Source organism: Muntiacus reevesi, chromosome 5 (genome assembly GCF_963930625.1).
Source record: "Muntiacus reevesi chromosome 5, mMunRee1.1, whole genome shotgun sequence".
NCBI classification, from domain to species: domain Eukaryota; kingdom Metazoa; phylum Chordata; class Mammalia; order Artiodactyla; family Cervidae; genus Muntiacus; species Muntiacus reevesi.
The window spans coordinates 118,274,019-118,294,594 of NC_089253.1; the positions used below are offsets into that span (position 1 = coordinate 118,274,019).

The following is a 20,576-nucleotide window of genomic DNA, read 5'->3' on the forward strand; positions in this document are numbered from 1 at the left end:
CTACTGCTAACGACATCAATAGCTAACATTTACTGAACACTTCCTCTCCGCCAGGTACTGTTCCAAGATCAAATATCTTTACTCGTATTTACTCCTTTACTCGGGCTTCCCAGGTAACACTAGTGGTCAAAGAAACCGCCTGCCAACACATGAGACACAGGGCATACGGGGGTTCGATCCCTGGTTCAGGAAGATCCCCTGGAGTAGGAAATGGCAACCCGCTCCAGTTTTCTTGGCTGGAAAATTCCACGGACAGGGGAAGCCTGGCGGGCTACAGTCCATGGGGTCGCAAAGAGTCAGACAGGACACACACACACACGGAGGTGGGGGGCATGGGGATGAAGCAGGAGAAACTGCCTGAGAAGGTTTCTGGGTTTGGCGTTTAAAGTGATGGGGTGATTGGGTGGATGCTGGAGCCAATATAAATCATTCAGGTGGAAGAACAGAAGAGTCTTACTGAATTTTGATTTGCACAAGCTGAGTGGGTCTTGAGTGGAGAGCGCTGAACTAAGACTGTTGAACCTGCCTTGGAGGTGAAGATTTCTTGCTCAGAGAAAGAGCTGAGACCAGAGACAAAGACTTGGAAGGTTTCAGCCTAAAGATGGCAGAAGTCAGGACGTGTGATTATCCAGATCTGAGGAGAAAAGGGAGCCAAGGACTGAGCACTCATGGGAGGGTAGTGCATGGGACAGTGAGTGGAAGAGCCCACACAACTCTGGAAGCTCTCTGTGCACGCCATGTTGGGAACGTCTTGGTACCCGGGCTGTTTCTTCCTGGCGGCAACCGGATAAAAACAAACAAAAGAGCCCTTCTGTTTGTCTTTGAGGATAGCAAGGAAGAGTGTAGTTAGTGAGGAAATAACCTCCTCAGAAGTCAGTCCTGAGGAGAAAAGAGGCCTGAGAAGACCAGGTATGAAGGAGGCCGGGGAAGCGTGGAAGGCCTCCTGGGAGATGAAGGAAGCGGACTCGAGGCCCTGGAGCTGGGCTGGGAGAGTGCTGCCTGGCAGGAGAGCCCCGTGTTTTCTGACCTGGTGGCCTGAGCTGAACGGCCTTCTTGTCTTCCAGGGAACATGGATAATGTTGTCAGATCACGAGAAGCTGACCGCTATAAATGCCAAGCTGGTGCCAAAGGGGCTTTCTTCTCCGGTGGACATGGCTTGAAAGCCCCACAGAGGAATGGGCAGTCATTCAACAAGACCACTTTGGGTCCTCTGTGCTGGGAAAGAAGAGGTGGGTTGTCTCACCTCAGAATCTTCACCTTCATGTACGCTTTTTGTTTTTCCTTCCCAGATAGAAGAAAATAGACCACGAAGACACTCTGAAGCCTGTTACCTTGGTTTTGTGGAGACCAAGTGTCTGGGCTGCATGAGATGTACCATTCAAAGTCTCCCAGGTTTACAAGCTCCTTAACAACAAGGACTGGAACTTACTAAATTTTCCTTTGTCAGACTATGAACTAGGCAATATTGTCTTCAAATCCACTTTTTCTTGCCTTTCTGGAACCACACTCATCCTAACTCGACCACATCTATATTCTCCTTTCACTGGGCCCCAGGGCCCCCATCCAAACTCATTTGCGAGAAAGTTCTCACATCTCTCATGATGATAAGTGCTTAACAGAGCTGCCATATACAACCTTGCCAACTGCGCTGTGCAGTTCCAAGAGGCTTAACGGGTGACACTGCTTGGTGATACCTCGCATTGGGCAAAGGCAAATCTCCAGTCAGGGAGCAAATCTGAAATGTGGGGTCTTAGTCATCACTTGAGCAGAAGAGGGGCTTCTGAGGAGGACCAGGGACACTTCCCCAGTCCCTGAAATCAAGCAAGCAACCACTTCTCTCAATGACAGAAGACTGTTCTTGCTCCCAGCGTAACCTCACAGACAATTAAGTCAATCCCTTGTTGCCAATAAAAAAAGCCAATTGACATTATGTTGAAAGACAGCGTGTGTCAGCCATTTGCCTTCTCTGTAGACCTCCAGCATTTCTCCTCCACTAAGGCTAACTTTCCCACAGAGATTTTTATATAAGGCAGAGTCATTTTTGCTCATTGAGCTTGTGGGGTTTTTCTACTTCTCAAGTAAATACTTTTGGTGAAACAGGTCCAGCTCTTTGGAATACAAATCCTTAGCTCGAGGCTGCTTGAGTGGAAATTTTTAACAAGCCATTCCCTCAGCTCCAGAGCCATGCAAAATGTGATTTTTCTTAATGTGTGTGTGTTCTCACAGAAGCTAATAAATGGACATTCCTCGGGTATGGACACATCCTGTTACTCAGCTTGATCCTAATATCACTGGCAAAAACCCATTTGCTGCACTAGCAAACAGCTGAATTCATTATGTCCAGCCACATGAATAATCCCCAGACAGATTCTTGTTGACACAGACAGAACGCCCGTCGCTGAGGGATGACAAGGCTGCCAGGTGGAGCAGTCGGTGTTGCCATGGCCCCTCCTGCTGCTCCTGAGGTATCCCACTAATAAGAAGTCTCCACTTGGTGCTGATACAGTGATGGATGGCAGACTCATGACATCTCATTATTTCTGAGACAAAGGGGAGGGGGGAAAGGGACACCAGGAAGGAAGGAATAATCTCCAGGTTTGGGCTGGAGGATGGGGATTGATGATCAGCAGAAGATGAAAGAGTTGAGCTAACCATACGTGCCATCACTCAGGGAGCTGAAAAACAGGCCTTCAGTATGCAGCCAGTTGCACAAAGTAATCCTGGATTTTCAGGTTGAATGGGCTCCCTGAAGGACATCTGGTCTCCTCTGCCTTGGGGCTGAATCATCCCCACACCCACACCTGCCTGGGTTGGAAAGACTTCGCTGAAAGGAGATGGCATGGCCACCCCATCACTCAATCTGGGCCGCACATCCTATAGAACACATGTGAGAAGGACTGCTGGATTCAAGCCTGACAACCCTTGAGACAGACAGCACCCATCATCTCCTGGGAGAACTCCTAAGGCCAACTGAGCCTTGCCTTGTGGAGCGTGAACAACCCTGCAGGCTACCAGGCAGTCCTCTCAGGAACCCTTTCTTGGCCCAAAGCTACCTACCTCTATTTTTCTGAAAATTCTCAGACTGGTCTGAGGAAGGTAAAAGCATACCACCAGTCCACACTGGCACATCTGATTGTACTTCCCATTGTATTCAAGAAGGAGTTAATTACTGGCGTGTTCATTCTTCTAAGTGTTACTGTCCCAAGGACCTTGTTGGTTCTCAGCAAAGTTGTTTTCTTCCTGGGTTGTCCTTGAACGTCAGGCATCTAGTCCCCTAACTCTTCACTGAAAAGTCTTCTCCATGAAGCTGTTTCCAAAACAAGCCTTCAAGCCTTCAACCTGATGTAGTTTCCTCCTCCTCGTATTCCTATAGAGGTTTGTATGTTACTGATACTCCACTCAAATCCCATGGACAGAGGAGCCTGGTGGGCTATAGTCTATGAGATTATAAAAGTCGGACAAGACTGAGCATGCACACACCACTGTTCCTCCACTCATTCATTCATTCATCCAACTAGTACCTATTGGACACTTACTATTTGGAGACCAGGCAGTATTCTAGGCCAAGGGGACATAGTTATGAATAAGACAGATGATGTCCTGATCTCATGGAGCTTACAGTCTAGTGGGGGAGATCTTCAGTAAACAAGTTCCGTCAACTGTTGCTGAGGGTAGGGTCAACAATTTTTACAGCCAAAGAAATAAAAATTATAAGCCCTCCAAATTCTCTGATTCAGTCCTGGTTCAAATCATAACAACAGTTCACAGCAATGTTTGACAAGCCTTGGTTTGAAACAAATGTCTATCTTAATAAACAGTGTCTTTACACTGTTTGAAGTGCTTTCCTGAAGCTGTCAATCTCCAAAATTATTTTATGATCCCAAATTCCCCACTTCTCCTTCTCCAACCAGAATCTTATTCTTATAGGGCAGCTGCTTAATTAAGTATGAGAAAGAAAGCAATTTTATTGAATTAATTCATATTAACGTGTGAATGACTAATTCACACATAGCTCTCAAAGTGTTTTTGACATTTTGTGATAATCTTTACTGACCCTAAATAATATCTAGACTTTTTCTGTCCTTATTATAAATTGGAAAAATGAAGGCAATATAGGAAAAGTTTCTACTAGATTGTAAGCTGTGGGTTTTCTTGAGGACAGAAGCCATCTCATTTTGGGGTGCTCAGTTATCTAGTCCAAGTGATTGGGAATTAATCAACATTTATTGAATTGAAAAGACTGGAGAAACACAGTGAAAGATGATAGGAAGAGAAAGGCAGAGGGTAGGAGAGCAAGAAAAGTGAAGGGAAAGAGAAAAAGGAAAGGAGGAAAGAGAGGAAGGCAAGAAACCCAGAAGGAGGGAGAAAGAGAACTAACAGAGCCCAAATTATTTCTTCTGTGGTCAAGGCCCTCAGAGAAACTGTAGCAAGGAGGAATCTATTCCAACAGAAGAGGAAAAAAACGCTCCTGCTTCAGAGTGCCAAGAGAATGGAGCCAGGAGATGCTGAGCCCTAAGGATAGATATTGATCAAAGCCATAAATTTCTCTTTTCCAGCACAATAGAAATGACTCATGACAGATGACTGGCCACTGTCAATTAGCCTCCCTGCGGGGCCCCTGGACCCAGAGGAATGGATCCATCATTACCTAACAACCACAGGAACTAAGGAACTAACCCTGTTAGGGTTATAAAAATTGATCTCTGTAAATTAAATATAATTAAAGAGTCTGCATTCATCCATAGAAGGCCGCAGTGGAATTTTCCACTGAACCTGAACTAGAAGGGGAATTTGAGAGAGCAGTGGAGGTAAGGAGGCAGGGAGCCAGGACCACCAACTTTCTTTTGGATCTTAGGAGAGAAGAGGAGAAACCATTTTAGATGCTAGAGAATGGAGTGAAGCAGCAGGCTCTGGATACAGGGCGCCCAAGAGAGCAAATAATCCAGCATTCAGAGAGAAATGGGCTCAGGCACTCTGTGCCATGGAATCCTGGAGCAAGATGGGCCTAAGGACCAAAGGGAGTTGCCATTGTCTTTGCTAAGATACACCTCTCGAAGTATAATCTGTATGGTCCGTGATGGGTCTTCTCTACACAGGTACCTAAGAATAAGTCTGCTCAGTTCACAGCCAATAAAAGTATATGCCTTTAAGTGTTCACTTTGATATGCAACAAGAACAAAACCATGATGCCTGGATTTAAAGTCAAGTAGAATCCTGATCTGACCACTCACTAGTTTTATGACCTTGGTCATAAAATTTCTCTACTCCTCCATTTCCTTGTTTGTAAAATGGAGGAAATGACCTCTCTGTCTACCATTTAATGAGCTTTCTATTGCCAGATACCACGCAGTCTACAATTATAATCTATACTCTTCACTACAAGCCCAAGAGGTAGGTATTATTATCATCTTCTGACAGGCAAGGAAAACGAGGTTTAAAAAGATTGCGGCAACTTGTCCAAGGTCACAGAGCTGGGCAGTGTTGGAACTGATGCTCGGTTTAACTTCAGGGTCCGCAGCCTCACGCTGGGTGGCATTGCCCGTCCAGTTGTCCCAAGACCGTGGAGACGAATGAAGAGGGAGGTTGTCCACATTTCTGTTCAAATACAGCTGAAGGAGTGCTCTCCTTCCCCCATCCCAGCAAGATCGACAGAAAACAGGGGTCCTCTCCTGCTGCTCTTTCCGGTAACAGATGGCACGGAGGCTTTTCTTCTAGCATGGCTTTGTTTGGGCTTAGTGGCATAGACTTGTTCTAAACTTGTGGGCTGGGAAACACGACTCTCAGCCTCAAGGTCTCCAGTGAACAGAATCATTACAAGGAATTGCCATTTGTCAGGCTTCCTCGTTACCCTCCACAGGGCGAGGGCACAGACCCTGTTTCTATGGCCCATCGGCAGCTACAACCTTGGAATTCAACCTCTCCAGCTTATTAGGACAACAAATTACCCAGGATGAGGACTGCAGAGCATTCAGATGGAAAATGGTGCCTTTTTAAAATGAAGTGATTTAATTAGGAGCCACTTCCCATCAGCTGGGGTGTCAGAGGACAGCTCAGGCAGCCACTGAGAAAAGCTCCAGGCCTCTGCCTGGCCGGCTCCCTGATTTCTGCTGCCGCCTCTTGGAGAAGGAGGAAATTGAAACCACTTCAGGAAAGCACAGTGCAAGCTGGGAAAGGAGGCAGATCAGGCCTGAGGGCCATGTTGTACAATCTTCGTGAGAGTCACTTGTCTCAGGCTGTGCTTCTCCAATCTGCAGCGCCCTTCTCCAGCACAAGAATTTTTCAAGCTTTTTTTGCTTCTGTGTTTCTTCTGCTCCTTGCCCCTAGTCATGACGTCCTGCAGCTCTGGTGGCTGAGAAAGCAAAACAATTTGCAAAGGGATCCTTGCTGAAAGCCTGTGACACTGAAGGATGTTCGGGGTGGAGAACTGTGGGAGGCTGAATCAAGTTTGGTCTGTGCTGTCCAGAGCCTGAGAAGTCTCTAATGGCATTGGCAACCTAAATATATATACATATAAAAGCCCATGTTCCGGGACTTCCCTGGCAGTCCAGTGGTCAGGGATCCGTGCTTCCACTGCAGGGGGCACAGGTTCAATGTCTGGTCAGGCAGCTCAGATCCTACGTGCCTTGTGATGCTCCCCACCTCCAGCCCCAAAGAAAGCCCGTGTTCCATTCTGGACAAGCTTGCTTTGCACCTTTTTGGTGCACTGCCACTGTATTTTCAGCTCTCAAATATGCAGAATTTGTATCTTTAGAGAGGCTATGTCACTCTGCATCATCCCTCAGAGCCTCCAGCCCTCTCTCACAGAGCTGGGAATAAGCAGGGTGAGAATCTCCCAAACACCAGTGGGAATTTTGTTTTCTTTGCAAATTCCTAGAAGGAAGGGGATAAAGATGAGGTTTAGGATTAGCAACCGCAAAAATGTACAACAGTGCTGAGAGGATCAGAGCTCCATGAGTTTAGTCTGGAAAGAATTCATGGAGAAAGAGAGCTTTGAACATGGTTTGAAAATCTTTGACAGATCCGTGGCTCCCTTTAGGCATACTTAAACTTTTTTTTTTTAACCCCAGAAAACCCAATAGTCCCAATTCTTTTCTGCTCACTTATGGAATGTGGCATACACATGTAATCTTTCCAAGGGAAATATTTGCTCACACTCTTGTAAGAAACTATTCCTTTTTGTTCGATGTGTGGCTGTGATGGCTTACGAGTAACGCTGTCACCTAGAGCAGTGTTGATCAAAAACTGAGCCGAGCTGAGGCCTTTTAGTGGGTTGTAAGGCCAACTGAGTGGGTCATGACCAGCACTTCTTAAAAGGAGATAATCGAATGGAGGAGAAAAGAATAGCAAATATCAGTTTAGGACTGTGGGTGTGCTCTTGCACACATACTGAGTCACATCATAAAACGCTCTTCTTACAGCCTAAATGTGGCATCAGAAGACCTAGGTTCCAATTTTGGTTCTTCTATTAACTGGGCTTTCCTGGTGGCTCAGCTGGTAAAGAACCCGCCTGCAATGCAGGAGATCCTGGTTCGATTCCTGGATCAGGAAGCTCCCCTGGAAAAGGGCATGGCAACCCACTCCAGTATTCTTGCCTGGAGAATCCCATATATAGCCTGGCTACAGGGCTACAGTCCAGGGGGTTGCAAAGAGCTGGACATGACTGAGTGACTAAGCACAGCATTAACTATGCGACCAGAAGCAAGTACCTAACATCCCTTCCCTAAGCTTGACTTTCAGGATCTGTAAAACGAAGGGCTCTGGTAAAGTCATGTGCTTCAGTCATTCCATAAAATAGGAAGAATAGACATTTACTCCTGCATACATGCACTACAGCCCAAAGTCAAGTAGAAATGGGTTGAGGGTTTTTTTTGGAGTATAGTTGCTGTACAAGGTTGTGTTACTTTCTACCGTACGGTGAAGTGAATCAGCTGAATGTATAGATATCCCCTCTTTCTTGGATTTGCTTCCCTTTCAGGTCACCACACAGCACTGAGGAGAGTTTCCTGTGCTATCCAGTAGGTTCTCATTACTTACTTAGTTTATACATATAGCATCAATAGTGGATATATGTCAACCCCAATCTCCCAGTTCATCCCACTTCCCTTTCCCCCGGGTATCCATATGTTTGTGCTCTATATCTGTGTCTCTATTTCTTCTTTGCAAATCGGTTATTCTGTACCATTTTTCTAGATTTCACATATATGTATTAATATTCAATATTTGTTTTTTCTTTCTGACTTACTTCACTCTGTGTGCCAGTCTCTAGGTCCATCCGTGGCTGCAAGTGGCACAATTTCATTCCTTTTTACAACTGAGCAATAGTCCATTGTATATATGTACCACATCTGTTTTATCCATTCACCTTTTGATGGACATTTAGGTTGCTTCCATGTCCTGGCTATTGTAAACAGAGCTGTAATGAACATTGGGAAGCCTATATCTTTTTGAATTACGGTCTTCTCTGGGTACATGCCCAGGAGTGGGATTACTGGGTCACATGGTAGTTCTCTTTCTGGTTTTTTAAGGAAGCTCCATCCTGTTCTCCATAGTAGCTGTACCAACTTACATTCCCACCAACGCTGTAGGAGGGTTCCCTTTTCAGTAGCGAGTGTTTTTAATTATCTGCACTGTGGCTCTTCCAATGACATCTATGTGGCCACTCAAGACTTGGCTAAGATAAGCCTTCAGATCCATCCAGCCACATTGTCCAAGGAACGCTAAGTTTACTGCAGGTTTTATGGAAAGAATATATCAAATTATGATAACGTTTTAAAAATAAATATGTCAAAGACAGAAATCCTGGCACAGGACTGCTTGTGGTTTAAGCCTCTCCTCTACCAAAACTTCATCTCCCTGAAAAAAGAACTATAACAAGAAATACACAGCTCTGTGGAGCTGGGGACCGTGCCGTGTGAGGGTCGATACACCCCCTGTTGGCCCCTTTCACATGCAATGTCACAGACACATTCCAGAATGAGAGGTTCCCTTCACAGTTTCCGCACCCCGGGCTCCTCCTCACTTCTCTGCAATCGACCAAGAGTCTGACTTTCACCTTCACTGGCGACCCCCAGGCCATAGTTTGCCAACCCCAAGTCTAGGTGATTCCCAAAATCTCTTTAAATTTCAACAGTTCCTTTAGGTTAGAAGTGAATTACTTGGATACCAGATACACAATACATTAAACGTAAGATCCTGGATCTTACCAGCAGTTTACTTGTTTTTTTAGATCGGCTTTTTCTCTGGCTGTCAGTCAGGCCTCGAGTGCAATCCGCCACGGCATTGCTCTGTGGATCAGTCCTAGCATGAGTCAGGGTTGTGTTGAGAATTCACGACCTCCAATTCTCACAGGCACACGTTTCAGATGGTCCAGCCAAATTCCTGTAGATCCCACACATATGGCATTGCGATGTCCTTGAACGTGGTCCCCTCTAGTCTCTGAAACTGAAATGCAGTGGAACTTGATTTAAGTCTCCACAGTTGATGATAGCACAATAATTGTAATGTTTTGTAATCATGTAATTGTTTATGTCTTTCATTACACGGTGAATAACTTGAGGTGTACAATTTCATCACTCTATGGTGAGATTCCCCTCCAGCAAGAGCAGCCCTGGGCACATTCCAGGCTCTCAATAAAAGCAACTGAGACTCAGCTCATCACTGGGGAAGATAAAAAATGTGATCTGGGAGAACAAGTAGACTACTGGAGTTCTTACACTTGGGATCTTACGTTTAAATGTATTGTGTATCTGGTATCCAAGTAACTCACTTCTAACCTAAAGGAACTGTTGAAACTTAAAGAGACTTTGGAGATCACCTAGACCTGGGGTTGACTATGGCCTGGGTGTCAAATTCCGTCTACCACTTGTTTCTATAAATCAGGTTTTGCTGTAACACAGCCACGCATTGTTTTGTGCGACAACTGCAGAGTTGAATCATTACGACAGAGACCGTGTGACCCATCAAGCCTGAAATACTTACCTGGCCCTTTACAGAAAAGGTTTGCTGGCCCCTGATCTAGACTGAGCGCCACTCTAATTTTACAGGCAAGGGCACGGAGGCGAGGGAGAGGAAACGGCTCGTTAACAGCACGCTCTGAGTCTCCACTCCCCCGTGTCATCTTCTTCATTATCTCACTCTTCCTTCACCTGAATAACAAGAACTCACTTTGGAGATTTGATTCAGAAGAGCCAGAAAACTGCTGCGAGTTCCTCTGCTTTGCCAGGGAGACATCCCTGGGCCTCTCAGAGCTGTCACGTGATGTCCTCTTTTCCCACGCTTGTCCGTCCGAAGCAGTGGCGGGGTTTCTACCTGAACCTGAACTCTGTCCACCCCGGATTCGGACAATGTGGCCATGTTTGGAGAATCACAACCCTGGGCCTCCTAAGAGGGCTTAGAGTTTGGAGAATCACAGCATGGCCTCCCAGAAAAGAGTTCACCTCATGGGCTTCCCAGGTGGTGCTAGTGGTAAAGAAACTGCCTGCCAATGGAGGAGATGTAAGAGTCATGGGTTCCATCCCTGGGTCGGGAAGATCCCCTGGAGAAGAGCATGGTAATCCACTCCAGTATTCTTGCCTGGGAAATCCCATGGACAGAGGAGCCTGCCGGGCTACAGACCATAGGGTCGCACAGAGTTGAACACGACTGAAGCGACTTAGCATGCATGCATAAGGAGCAAAGGGTGGAGTTGCACAAATCTGGGTCCACGTGGGAGGGATAGAAAACACAGGTGTTTTTCCCTCCAGGTAATCAGAACACCTGGCCGAGCTCTAGAGAGAAAGGCTGCAATAAGGAAGGAATTAAAACTAAGTGAGTGAGATTTCCCTGGCGGTCCAGTGGTTAGGACTCCGTGCTTCTATTGCAGGGGGCACAAGTTCGATCCCTGGTCTGGGAACTAAGATCCCATATGCCACCTGGTGCAGTCAAAAAAATAACAACAACAAACCCTAAGTGAGTGAGTTCCACAGCACCTGGCAGGGTGCCGAAGGTGTAAGGCAGATGGGATTTGTGACCCCACTGCAGGAGGCTTTGGCATGAGTGTTGGTGTGGTTGCCTCCAGGCAGCTTCATGGGCACATGCGAGCTCTCTCACAGAACCCAGCCCAGCAGGCTGGGGCAGGCCTGGAGAAAAACGATGGATGTTGGTGATCACCCAGAGGACTCCTTTCTGTGTGCACGTGAAATGCCCCTTGGGGACCCCTAGAACCACTGGGGGGACTCTGATGAGGCTGGAGGGTTCATAGTAGCAAATGGGGCTAAAAAGGTGAAATGCTATTGTTTCTAACCCTGGTCAGAAGAGCAGGTAGCACTGTGCATGACTACTGCCAATCCCCCACCTGCCTCGACTGGCGTGAGATTGCCGTAGAGGGTGAGTCTGGACTCTTCCCAAGTCATATCCTCTGATGTGGACAGTTAAGCCTCCCAAGCTCTGCTGTTGAGTTCATTAACCCTGGTTCAATAGGGCAGGGATAAACTCCAAGTCATCTAGCAAGCAATTCCCTCACTGTCTGATGCCACTGCCTATAAATATAGTCAATGTAGGTGATGGTATTGGCACAGCCAACCTAAACTTGAGTGGGATCCAAAGGAAAGGCTTTTGGCCTGTGAGGGGAAAAGCGAAAGAGAACAAACACTTGCTTAACAACCGTGATTCCCGTTTATAGTAGGACATATTGGCTCATAAATAGGGCTTAAAATAAGTTTTTCACTCCACTTGAGTTGTTACTGCCACAAACTAAAGACCATAGAGGGAGGTGTAAAAACGGCAAAAGATTGAGGGCAGGGAAAGCAGGCAGTGTCTGCAGTTTGGGTTAGATTTAACTTCTTTATATGCATATACATATATGGGCTTCCCTTGTGGCTCAGCTGGTAAAGACTCTGCCTGCAATGCGGGAGACCTGGGTTCAATCCCTGGGTTGGGAACATTCCCTGGAGAAGGGAAAGGCTACTTACTCCAGTATTCTGGCCTGGAGAATTCCCTGGACTGTATAGTCCATGGGGTGGTAAAGAGTTGGAGACACGACTGACCAACTTTCATTCACTTCACTTATATATACATATATATTCTTTATATATAAATTCTTATATATATATTATATATATATTCTTTATACATCTATTTTATATTAAATAAAATATTTATTTAAAATATAGACTATTTATGTATTTGGCTGTGCCTGGCCCTAGCTGCAGCACATAGGATCTCTAGTTGTGGTATATCCAGATGATCTAGTTTCCTGGCTAAGGATTGAACCTGACCCCCCTCCATTGGAAGCATGAAATCTTAGCCATTTTCCACCAGGGAAGTTTCTTGGGTTGGATAACTTCTGGGAATGTTGGATAACTTCTAGGCTTACCCATGATCATATGTGGTGAGTTTATTTCTATGCAAATGATATGAAGAGTCTGTTAAGAAAAATTACCTAAAACTTGGAAATAAGACAAAAAATATTACATGTGCCCTTTAGTATCATGCCATCACACTGTCTAACAAGCCGACCTAAGTGTTGTCTGATGCTCGAAGAGAGGTAACCTAGTTAGACTTACAAATTATTAATGATCCAGGCCCAGATTCTCTAGGAGACATTAACTTCAGAATATTGCTAGGCTACAAATGGCTTGTATTCAGTAGAAATGCAAATGAACTCTGTCAGCTAGAAAATGTAACCCCAAAAGGTCTGATCTTATTACCACATGTGACATTAACTAGCTTTATCTACTGTGCAAACTTACTTCCACATCCTTTCTTTTAAGGATCATCTGAAACAGTCCCCTATATTCCCCTTTGATTGGGCTTTGCCATCCTGCTGATGGTCTCACTAATGAATTACATAAATCTTTGACTATATGTCTCTATGAGAATCTTGGTTTTTTTTTGTAATTAATTAATTTATTTTAATTGGAGGCTAATTATTTACAATATTGTAGTGGTTTTTGCCATACATTTTATAGAATCCCGCCCCCCTCCAAAATTCACTGTGGGCTTCCCTGTTTGTAATTATCCATCTTACTCGAGGTATAACATAAATTGGACTCATCTGGCTTTCATTTCTCAGCTGGCAGTTCAGAGAAAAGTTTTTTGTTTTTTTAAAAAATGAAAGTTCCTTTTATTTCTACTATGAAGCTAATTCACTTCAGCAGGTTCCTTAGTGACATTTTGGGTCCAGTGCTGTACTGGTTACTCCATGAATTACAGAAGAAAGATCGGAGCTCTTTCCTTAGGTATCTCACAGATCAGTTGAAGAGACGAATCTTATGCATTTTTAAATAGTCATCAGCATTGAGACATGCCTGTGATAAGCTCAGACCAGCTAGCTACCTTGAGCTCTGAGGCTAATCTAATTTTACTCAAGGATCCAGAAAAAAGGTAGCAAGAAAGATGAGTGTGGCTGTGACAAGTTTCTGCCTCTCTTGGCTCTCGCCCAACTCATCGGCCTGAGAGATTGATTTCCCCTCCAGCGAGCATCTTGTTCAGCATTTCTGCTCATCATGCCCCTGGCACTGCTTCCTCAGAGGACTGTCCATCATCCCTAAACCGTCGCTGGTCCTCTTGATAGATCAACAGACAGATGCTGGGGATACAGATGGAAATTCAGAAAATATCACCTGATTCACAGACTCATTCCTTCCTTCTTGTTACCTTGCTTGGCTTCTGACATCAGAGAGAATCACCAGGCAGTCTGGCAGTGAATCAGGAGGTGTGTGTGTGTGTGTGTGTGTGTGTGTGTGTGTGTGTGTGTAAGGTAGGGATGGGAGCACCTTGACTCAAAGGGAGAAGATTCCTGGTTTGAATTTGAAGGAAGAAAGCTTCTAAATGGGGTGTCGTCTAACCTCTCTGAATTTTTATAGGTCCCTCTTTTAGAAAGGTTTTAGAGTATGATGCTGACTGTACAGTCTCTTCAAGGTCAGAAACAAAGGCCAGTGTGTTCATTGTTGAAGCAAACAGAGAAGGGGTGGAGGGTGGGCTTTGGCACCCACATGTCCATTTGGATGAGAGGCTAAGAACTGGGTGGGGTTAAGTGGGGAGGAGGCAGAGACACCAGAGAAACTTTTGGCCATACTTCCATTAAACAACTTTATCAATGAAACCTAGCTGGGGTCTCCCAGTCCCTTCAGATCCAGATAAGGTCTGTTTGAAATGTCTGCATTATTCCAAAGTGGGAGCCCCCCCCCCAGACTTCTGTGAATTCTTATGCTCTTGTCCATCTCTGGCTCTCACTCTCTGCCCCTGCTGAGTTCGTGATGTCTGCCCTACCGCTTATGACTGTTCCTTCATCTTCACCCAGCTCTAACCCAAACATGGAAGAAGAACTTGGCCCCCTTTCCATAAAATAGCCATTCACACAAGGAGATAAGAGAGATTTACAGGCAGCAATAGAAACTATTTAAAACTGAGTAGTGGATATTCTTAAAGTCTCTTCTTAAAGTCCCTTGGCCACTCTGCCCTACTGCCCTGCTAGCTCCTAAATCCTCTTGCTCTTTTATACAAAGGCAGTGTGGTACAGTGGTTTAGGGACATGAAGGCTGCCTGCTGGAGTTCATCTCCTAGTCTAATCCTCATCAGCTGTATACGTTAGGTAAGTCCCTTCACCTCATTGTGCCTCAGTCTTATCATCTGTAAAATGGAGATAATAATCTACTTACTTCACAAAGTAGTGTGAGCATAAAAGAAGATACATATGCGAATAAGCACAGTGAAGAGGGTATGGCATCATTGGGTACAAGATAAACGCAAATCAAAACCACAAGAAGCTTCTACTTCACACCCGGATGGCTAGAATTGAAAGTTCAGATAATAACAACTGCTGGTGAGGATGCAGAGAAATCTGATCACATTCCATCCGAATGTGGTGTGAGATGGGGTAGCTGTTTTAGAAAACAGTCTGGCAGTTCTTCAGATGGTTAAACATAGATTTACCACACGTCTCAGAAATTCTACTCTAAGAGAAATGAAAACACAATACCTTGTACCTGAATGTTTGTTGTTTAGTTGCTAACTCTTTGCAACCACGCGGACTGCAACCCTCCAGGCTCCCTCTGTCCATGGGATTTCCCAGGCAGGAATACGCGAGTGGGTTGCCATTTCCCTCTCCAGGGGATTTACAGAAGCACTATTCATAATAGCAAAACATGGAAACTGTCTAAATGTCTATCAACTGACAAGTGGATAAACAAAATGTGGTAGAACCACATAATGAGGTATTATTCAGCCACAAAAACAGATGGAGTATCGACACATCCTGTAATGTGGAAGAATCTTGAAAACATTATACTACACAAAAGAAGCCAATCACAAAAGCCCACATACTGTATAATCTTTTCATATGAAATGTCCAGAATAGGGAAATCTACAGAGGGTAGATTAGTGGTTGCTTAGGGCTGAGAGATGGAGGTTGCTAAAGGAGTTTATAGCTAAAAGATATGGGATTTTTTGTAAAGTTGACGAAATGTACTAAGATGACCACGGTGATGTTTCCCTATAACCGTGAATATTCTAAAAATCAACTGAATTGCATACTTTAAGTGAGTGAATTGTATGGTATAACTCTATCTCAATAAAGTTTTTTAAAAAGAGAGAGGATGTACATTTATCTTTACAGTAGTACCTAGCACATAGGAGGGGCTTCCCTAGTGGCTCAGACAGTAAAGAATCTGCCTGCAATGTGGGAGACCTGGGTTCAACCCCTGGGTGGGGAAGATTCCCTGGAGGAGGTCATGGCAAACCACTCCAGTATTCTTTTTTTTTTTTCCCACTCCAGTATTCTTGCCTGGAGAAACCCATGGACAGAGGAGCCTGGTGGGCTACAGTCCGAAGGATTGCAAAGAGTCGGACAAGACTGAGCGTGAGTGAGTTCTGAGTTGTGAGAGGAAACCATGCGACATTTAGATGAGTCATGTGTGTGTGTGTCTGCTTGGAATTTTCCAGCTAGGAATACTGGAGTGGGCTGCCCTTTCCTTCTCCAGTGGATCTTTCCGACTCAGGGATCGAACCCGTGTCTCTTGCTTCTCCTGCATTGGAAGCCCTAGATGATTTCTCCTGAAGGAGAAATTAATGAAATGTCTATTCCCAAAGATGTAGAAAGGGGAAACTAACAAGGTGGAGTGTCCCGTGGACAAGCGGAGGGAATCCAGAGAGTGAGCTGGCAGCAGAGGGTGGCCAACGGGAGCTGTGATTTTCAGAGCCAAAGCAGCCCCGGCCTCCCAGCAGCCCACCAGGGAGGAGCCGGGAGAGGGGGTGCTTTCTCCCGGTCATTTCCCATCTGCTGCGACTCCCCGTCATCGGCGCCCACGGGAAAGCCTGAGACGCCCGCTGAGGAGGCCACAGATGTCCATCCAGACTCAATCATGTGGACCAGTTGAGCCTTTCCCCCTTTCCTGGTGCTCATGTGACAACCCCACCCCAGGGCCCATCTTTTAGGACCCAGCTTTTCCCACTATTGGCTTAATAAGGTAGTTTCTTAATGATTGTTTTCTTACTTGGTTACTTTTCTGCAGCAAAATACTTGCAGTCTTTTGCAACCACAAACTTGCTTTTAGAAGAGTTAGAGAAAGAATACAAAAACATGAGAATGTTTCTCCCAGGCTAATCACGAAGAACAGGGTGGAGGCGGGCGGACGGAGACCAACAGGGCTGAGCTGCTCGCCCTCACGCTGAGGCCCAGCGTGCCAAGTCGCCTTGGTCGGGTCCAGCTCTTTGTGACTCCATGGACTGTAGCCCACCAGGCTCCTCTGTCCATGGGATTCTTCAGGCAAGAACACTGGAGTGGGTGCCACACCCTCCTCCAGGGGTCTTCCCGACCCAGGGATAGAGTCTGCATCTCTTACGTCTCCTGCATTGGCAGATGCTTTCTTTACCACCAGCGCCACCTGGGAAGCCCACGGCCAGTGCAGGAAGTGGCAAGAGTACCTGTTGAAAAGAGACAGGTTCTCAGCTTCCCCTTCTAGTAAGGATGCCTGCAGAGGCCTGTATTTATTCCTCCCAGGGGCTATTTTCTCCCGGAGGTGTGGCCCCTTCCAGGTAGTCTGGTGAATCTATATGTGGATTAAGGTCTGGGCAGAAAGTGGGTGTGACCACCTGCTATGGGCTGAATTGTGTTTCCCCTCAAATCCATATGTTGCAGGCCTAAACCCTTGTACTTTAAAATATAACCAACTTGGAGACGGAGACTTTAAAAAGCTGGTGAAGGTAAAATGGGTTTTATCGGGGTGGGCGCTAATCTGCTATGATTTACGTCCTCATAGGAAGAAGAGATCAGGACATGGCACAGACGGGCCACATGAAGTCACAGAGAGAAAAAAGCCACCCACAAGCCCAACAGAGAGGCCTCAGAAGACACCAACGCTGCACACACCTTGATTTGGGATGTTTAGCTTCCAGAATTGAAAATAAATGTCTGGGTGTTCTTGCTGGGTTTTTTGTTTGTTTGTTTTTTTGGCTGTGGTGGGTCTTCACTGCGGTGTGCAGGCTCTCTAGCTGTGGCGCACGGATTCAGTAGTTGCATCACATAGGCTTAGCTGCCCCGTGGCATGTGGAATCTTAGTTCCCGGACCAGGGATGGAACCTGCTTCCCTTGCAGAAGGCACATTCCTAACCACTGTCGGTCCCTCCTGTTGGCCTTCATCCCTGCCTCTAACACACACACAGTGTGGATGCCTCATTGCGTCATCTGTTTGGAAGCTTGTGCCTTTGGCCCCTGTATAGCTGCTCCCCTTCTCTTCTCTCTCTCCAAGCCCACCCGAGGACCTGCCACTCTCAAACTCGCACAAGTGGTAGTTACTCGGGGTGACAGGGTCAGCTTTCCTCTGCGGAATATCCAAGGAGCTTCTCTTGGGTGCGGGTGGTGGTTTGGAAAACGCAACAAGGAGTAAGACAGTGGTTGTCCTCAGCCTCACAGAGAGGCCATGATCGAATCTGACAGTGAATTGTGACGATTTCACTGAGATGATCATTTGACGGGGGACTTGAAAGATGAGTACGAGTTCAACAGTGACCGGGCATTCTGTGCAAAGGAAACAGGATGGCCAAAGAGCTCAGCCTTTTGACCTTGCTCTATTTTCTTCCAGCATTTAGCACCACCTGAAATTATATTTTTATCTAGCTTCTAGTTGTTTCTTTTCTGTCTCCCTCATGCACTCTAATTCCCTGAATGTAGGAAGCAGGTCTATCCTGGCACATGGAGGGTGCACGGTGCATATGTGTACCATGGATGAATCAACAGGCAGTCCAAGCAAAAGGGAGGGAAGAGGACTCTGATAAGGTCTACAAGTACTTACGTCATTTCATCCTTGTCATTCCACTTGTAATTCCCAAGAAGGACGGCATTATCTCCATATTACAAATAAGGAAACGGAGGTAAGACAATGGCAAGCAACTTGCCAAAGGTCACACACCCAGTAAAAGGTAAATCTGGGACTGAAGCCTAAGCTAGCAGGTTCCAAAGTCTGGGCTATACCAGGAGAGGCTAACAGAGGCTTGAACTAAGTAAAGCTGTGGGAAGGGAGCTGCAGTCACGCCTAAGAGGTGTTGTGCTGGCAGAGTGAACCAGACATGGCCACAGGCTGGAAGAGAGAATCCTCTGCAGTTTCACCTCCATCTGAGCCACTGGCCCTGACCTTCTCAATCACGTGGGGATGACAGAGAAAACACGTGGCATTGGCCACTAAGGAGCTGGTTCACTTCGGAAGACTTAGATATCTATCTTCGCAATGCATGTTCCCCCCACAATATGGGGATGGATACCAGCTTTACAGTTGTGAGATGATGCGGGTAAAGCACCCAGGCCAGTTCCTGGCCCACAGGAGGTGTTCAATAAGTGTTAACTCCCTTCTCCTTTCCCCGTGGCCTCCTGCTGTCTTTGCATCTGGGAAATACGGCTCCTGAGAGGAGGACCAAAGAGGGAGGAAGCGTAAAGAGGCCATCTGCTCTTGGGCGGGTAGGGAAGCGGACAGTCTCAAGAAGGAAGGGAGGGACAAGCCAGGCCTGGAAGAGGTGGGTGGGTAAGAGGCTAGGAAAGTACCCTGCGGTTTCCTCACCAAGGAAAACTCTGACCCTCTAGAAGGAAGGTTCCAACAAGTCACCGGAATCCTAAATCTTGTGCTCAATCCACCAGAGCCTGCTGAAGGAGAAGCAGGGGACCAAGTGACTTGGGCCTCATATATACAGATTTGGTTGTATTTCCAGAGGAAGTTATTCGCCAAGTTATTATAATTTGGGGTTTGTGCTTAAAGCGTTATTTGTGAGTTTAATTATGGATTACACCTGGCAGTGATTTTCCATTTCTTAAAACATAATGTGCACTGCTTTATAAAACCTAGTTCCTGACATAAATATGCTATTTGTGGGATCATTTTTAAAAGGTGTTAACTCATAAACAATTAAATTATAGCACAAGATTTTTAAAAATTGTTTTGAATTTCCATATTTACTCTGTGTTGTAAATTTTTTTTTTTTTGTAAAGAGGCCTGGGTTTTTCCGTCTCACTGGACAGCAGCCTCTCAGAGGCGTCAGAAGGGAGGCAAAGAGCCTGTTACTGAACTTGTTTACAGCGCCACCTGGTGTCTATAACTCATTAAACTCTAATGCCTCCTCTTCCTTAAGCCCTGAAATTGGCTGCGTAAAATCCCCACAACTTTCTGAAGCACTCCCTCTCTCAAGATCTCTTTGTCATTCACTTAAAAAGAGTAAGGCTTGTAAACCGAAATGACAGCTGACGCGCAACGACTTTTGTCTCCTTTTAGCTTCGTGTAAATGTGGGAGGGAAGGTCTGTTTGTAACAGAAGTTAAGACTGACTGAGCAGTGACTATGTGCCAGGGAGTGTTCTAAGTGTGCTGGCATGGATTGAGTAACTTAACTATTATAACAACTCTAGAGACAGGTATTATTATTAACATGCCCATTTTACAGATGCAGCAACTGAGACTCAGAGTGTTTAAGGAATTTGCCAAAAATCACACAACTAGAAATTGGCAAAGATTGGAGGCCAGGCAGCCTTGTTCCACTGCCCATGATTTTAACCACTGGAATACTGCTTTTCCATGCAAGTGCATGTTTCAAGAAAAGGTATCTTCTTAGTTTTTATTTGGCCTGATATTAAAAATTTAATTTCTCTGGGTGAAGTTTGATGGACCAAGGATAGACAGGAGCAGCAAACAAGGTAAAAAATAATGCCTTCAATAATCCTCTGCTATATGAGACATTAAGCTTCTCAGAAGCATAGATTGCCCTTTAGAATGTCATACAACCCAGAAGGATGGTATAAAGAACAACTTCATTAGTGTTTGTTTATAACACCTCCCCGCACCCCAGTTAGGAAAGTATTATATTCTCCTTAGTCTTTCTAAGAGTTCAACAATTTCAAATCTCTCCTTTAAAAGGGCAATAATAACAATAGCTATAGTCTACTGAGTGCTTTTTCTTGGTTTTTGTTTTAGAGAAGCAATGATCTAGTGAAAAATAATGTGGATTTGGGGGAATCGTACTACCTGGGCTCAAATCCTAGCTGTTATTGACTGCACAAGTTCCTTCACATATCTAGGCCTTAATTTCCCTTGCAGCATAGGGAAAATGATGGTGCCTACTT

General features: G+C 45.5%; 1 protein-coding gene across 1 annotated transcript in view; it reads right to left on the reverse strand.

The window, feature by feature from the left end:
* Window positions 1-8,984: 8,984 nt before the first annotated feature.
* Window positions 8,985-20,576, reverse strand: part of UTP25 (UTP25 small subunit processome component) — a 44,960-nt gene continuing 33,368 nt past the window's right edge. The window contains exon 12 of the mRNA XM_065936281.1: window positions 8,985-9,441. Within this exon, the coding sequence (XP_065792353.1) occupies window positions 9,429-9,441 (13 nt within the window). The 3' untranslated portion in view covers window positions 8,985-9,428. The remainder of the gene's footprint in view (window positions 9,442-20,576) is intronic.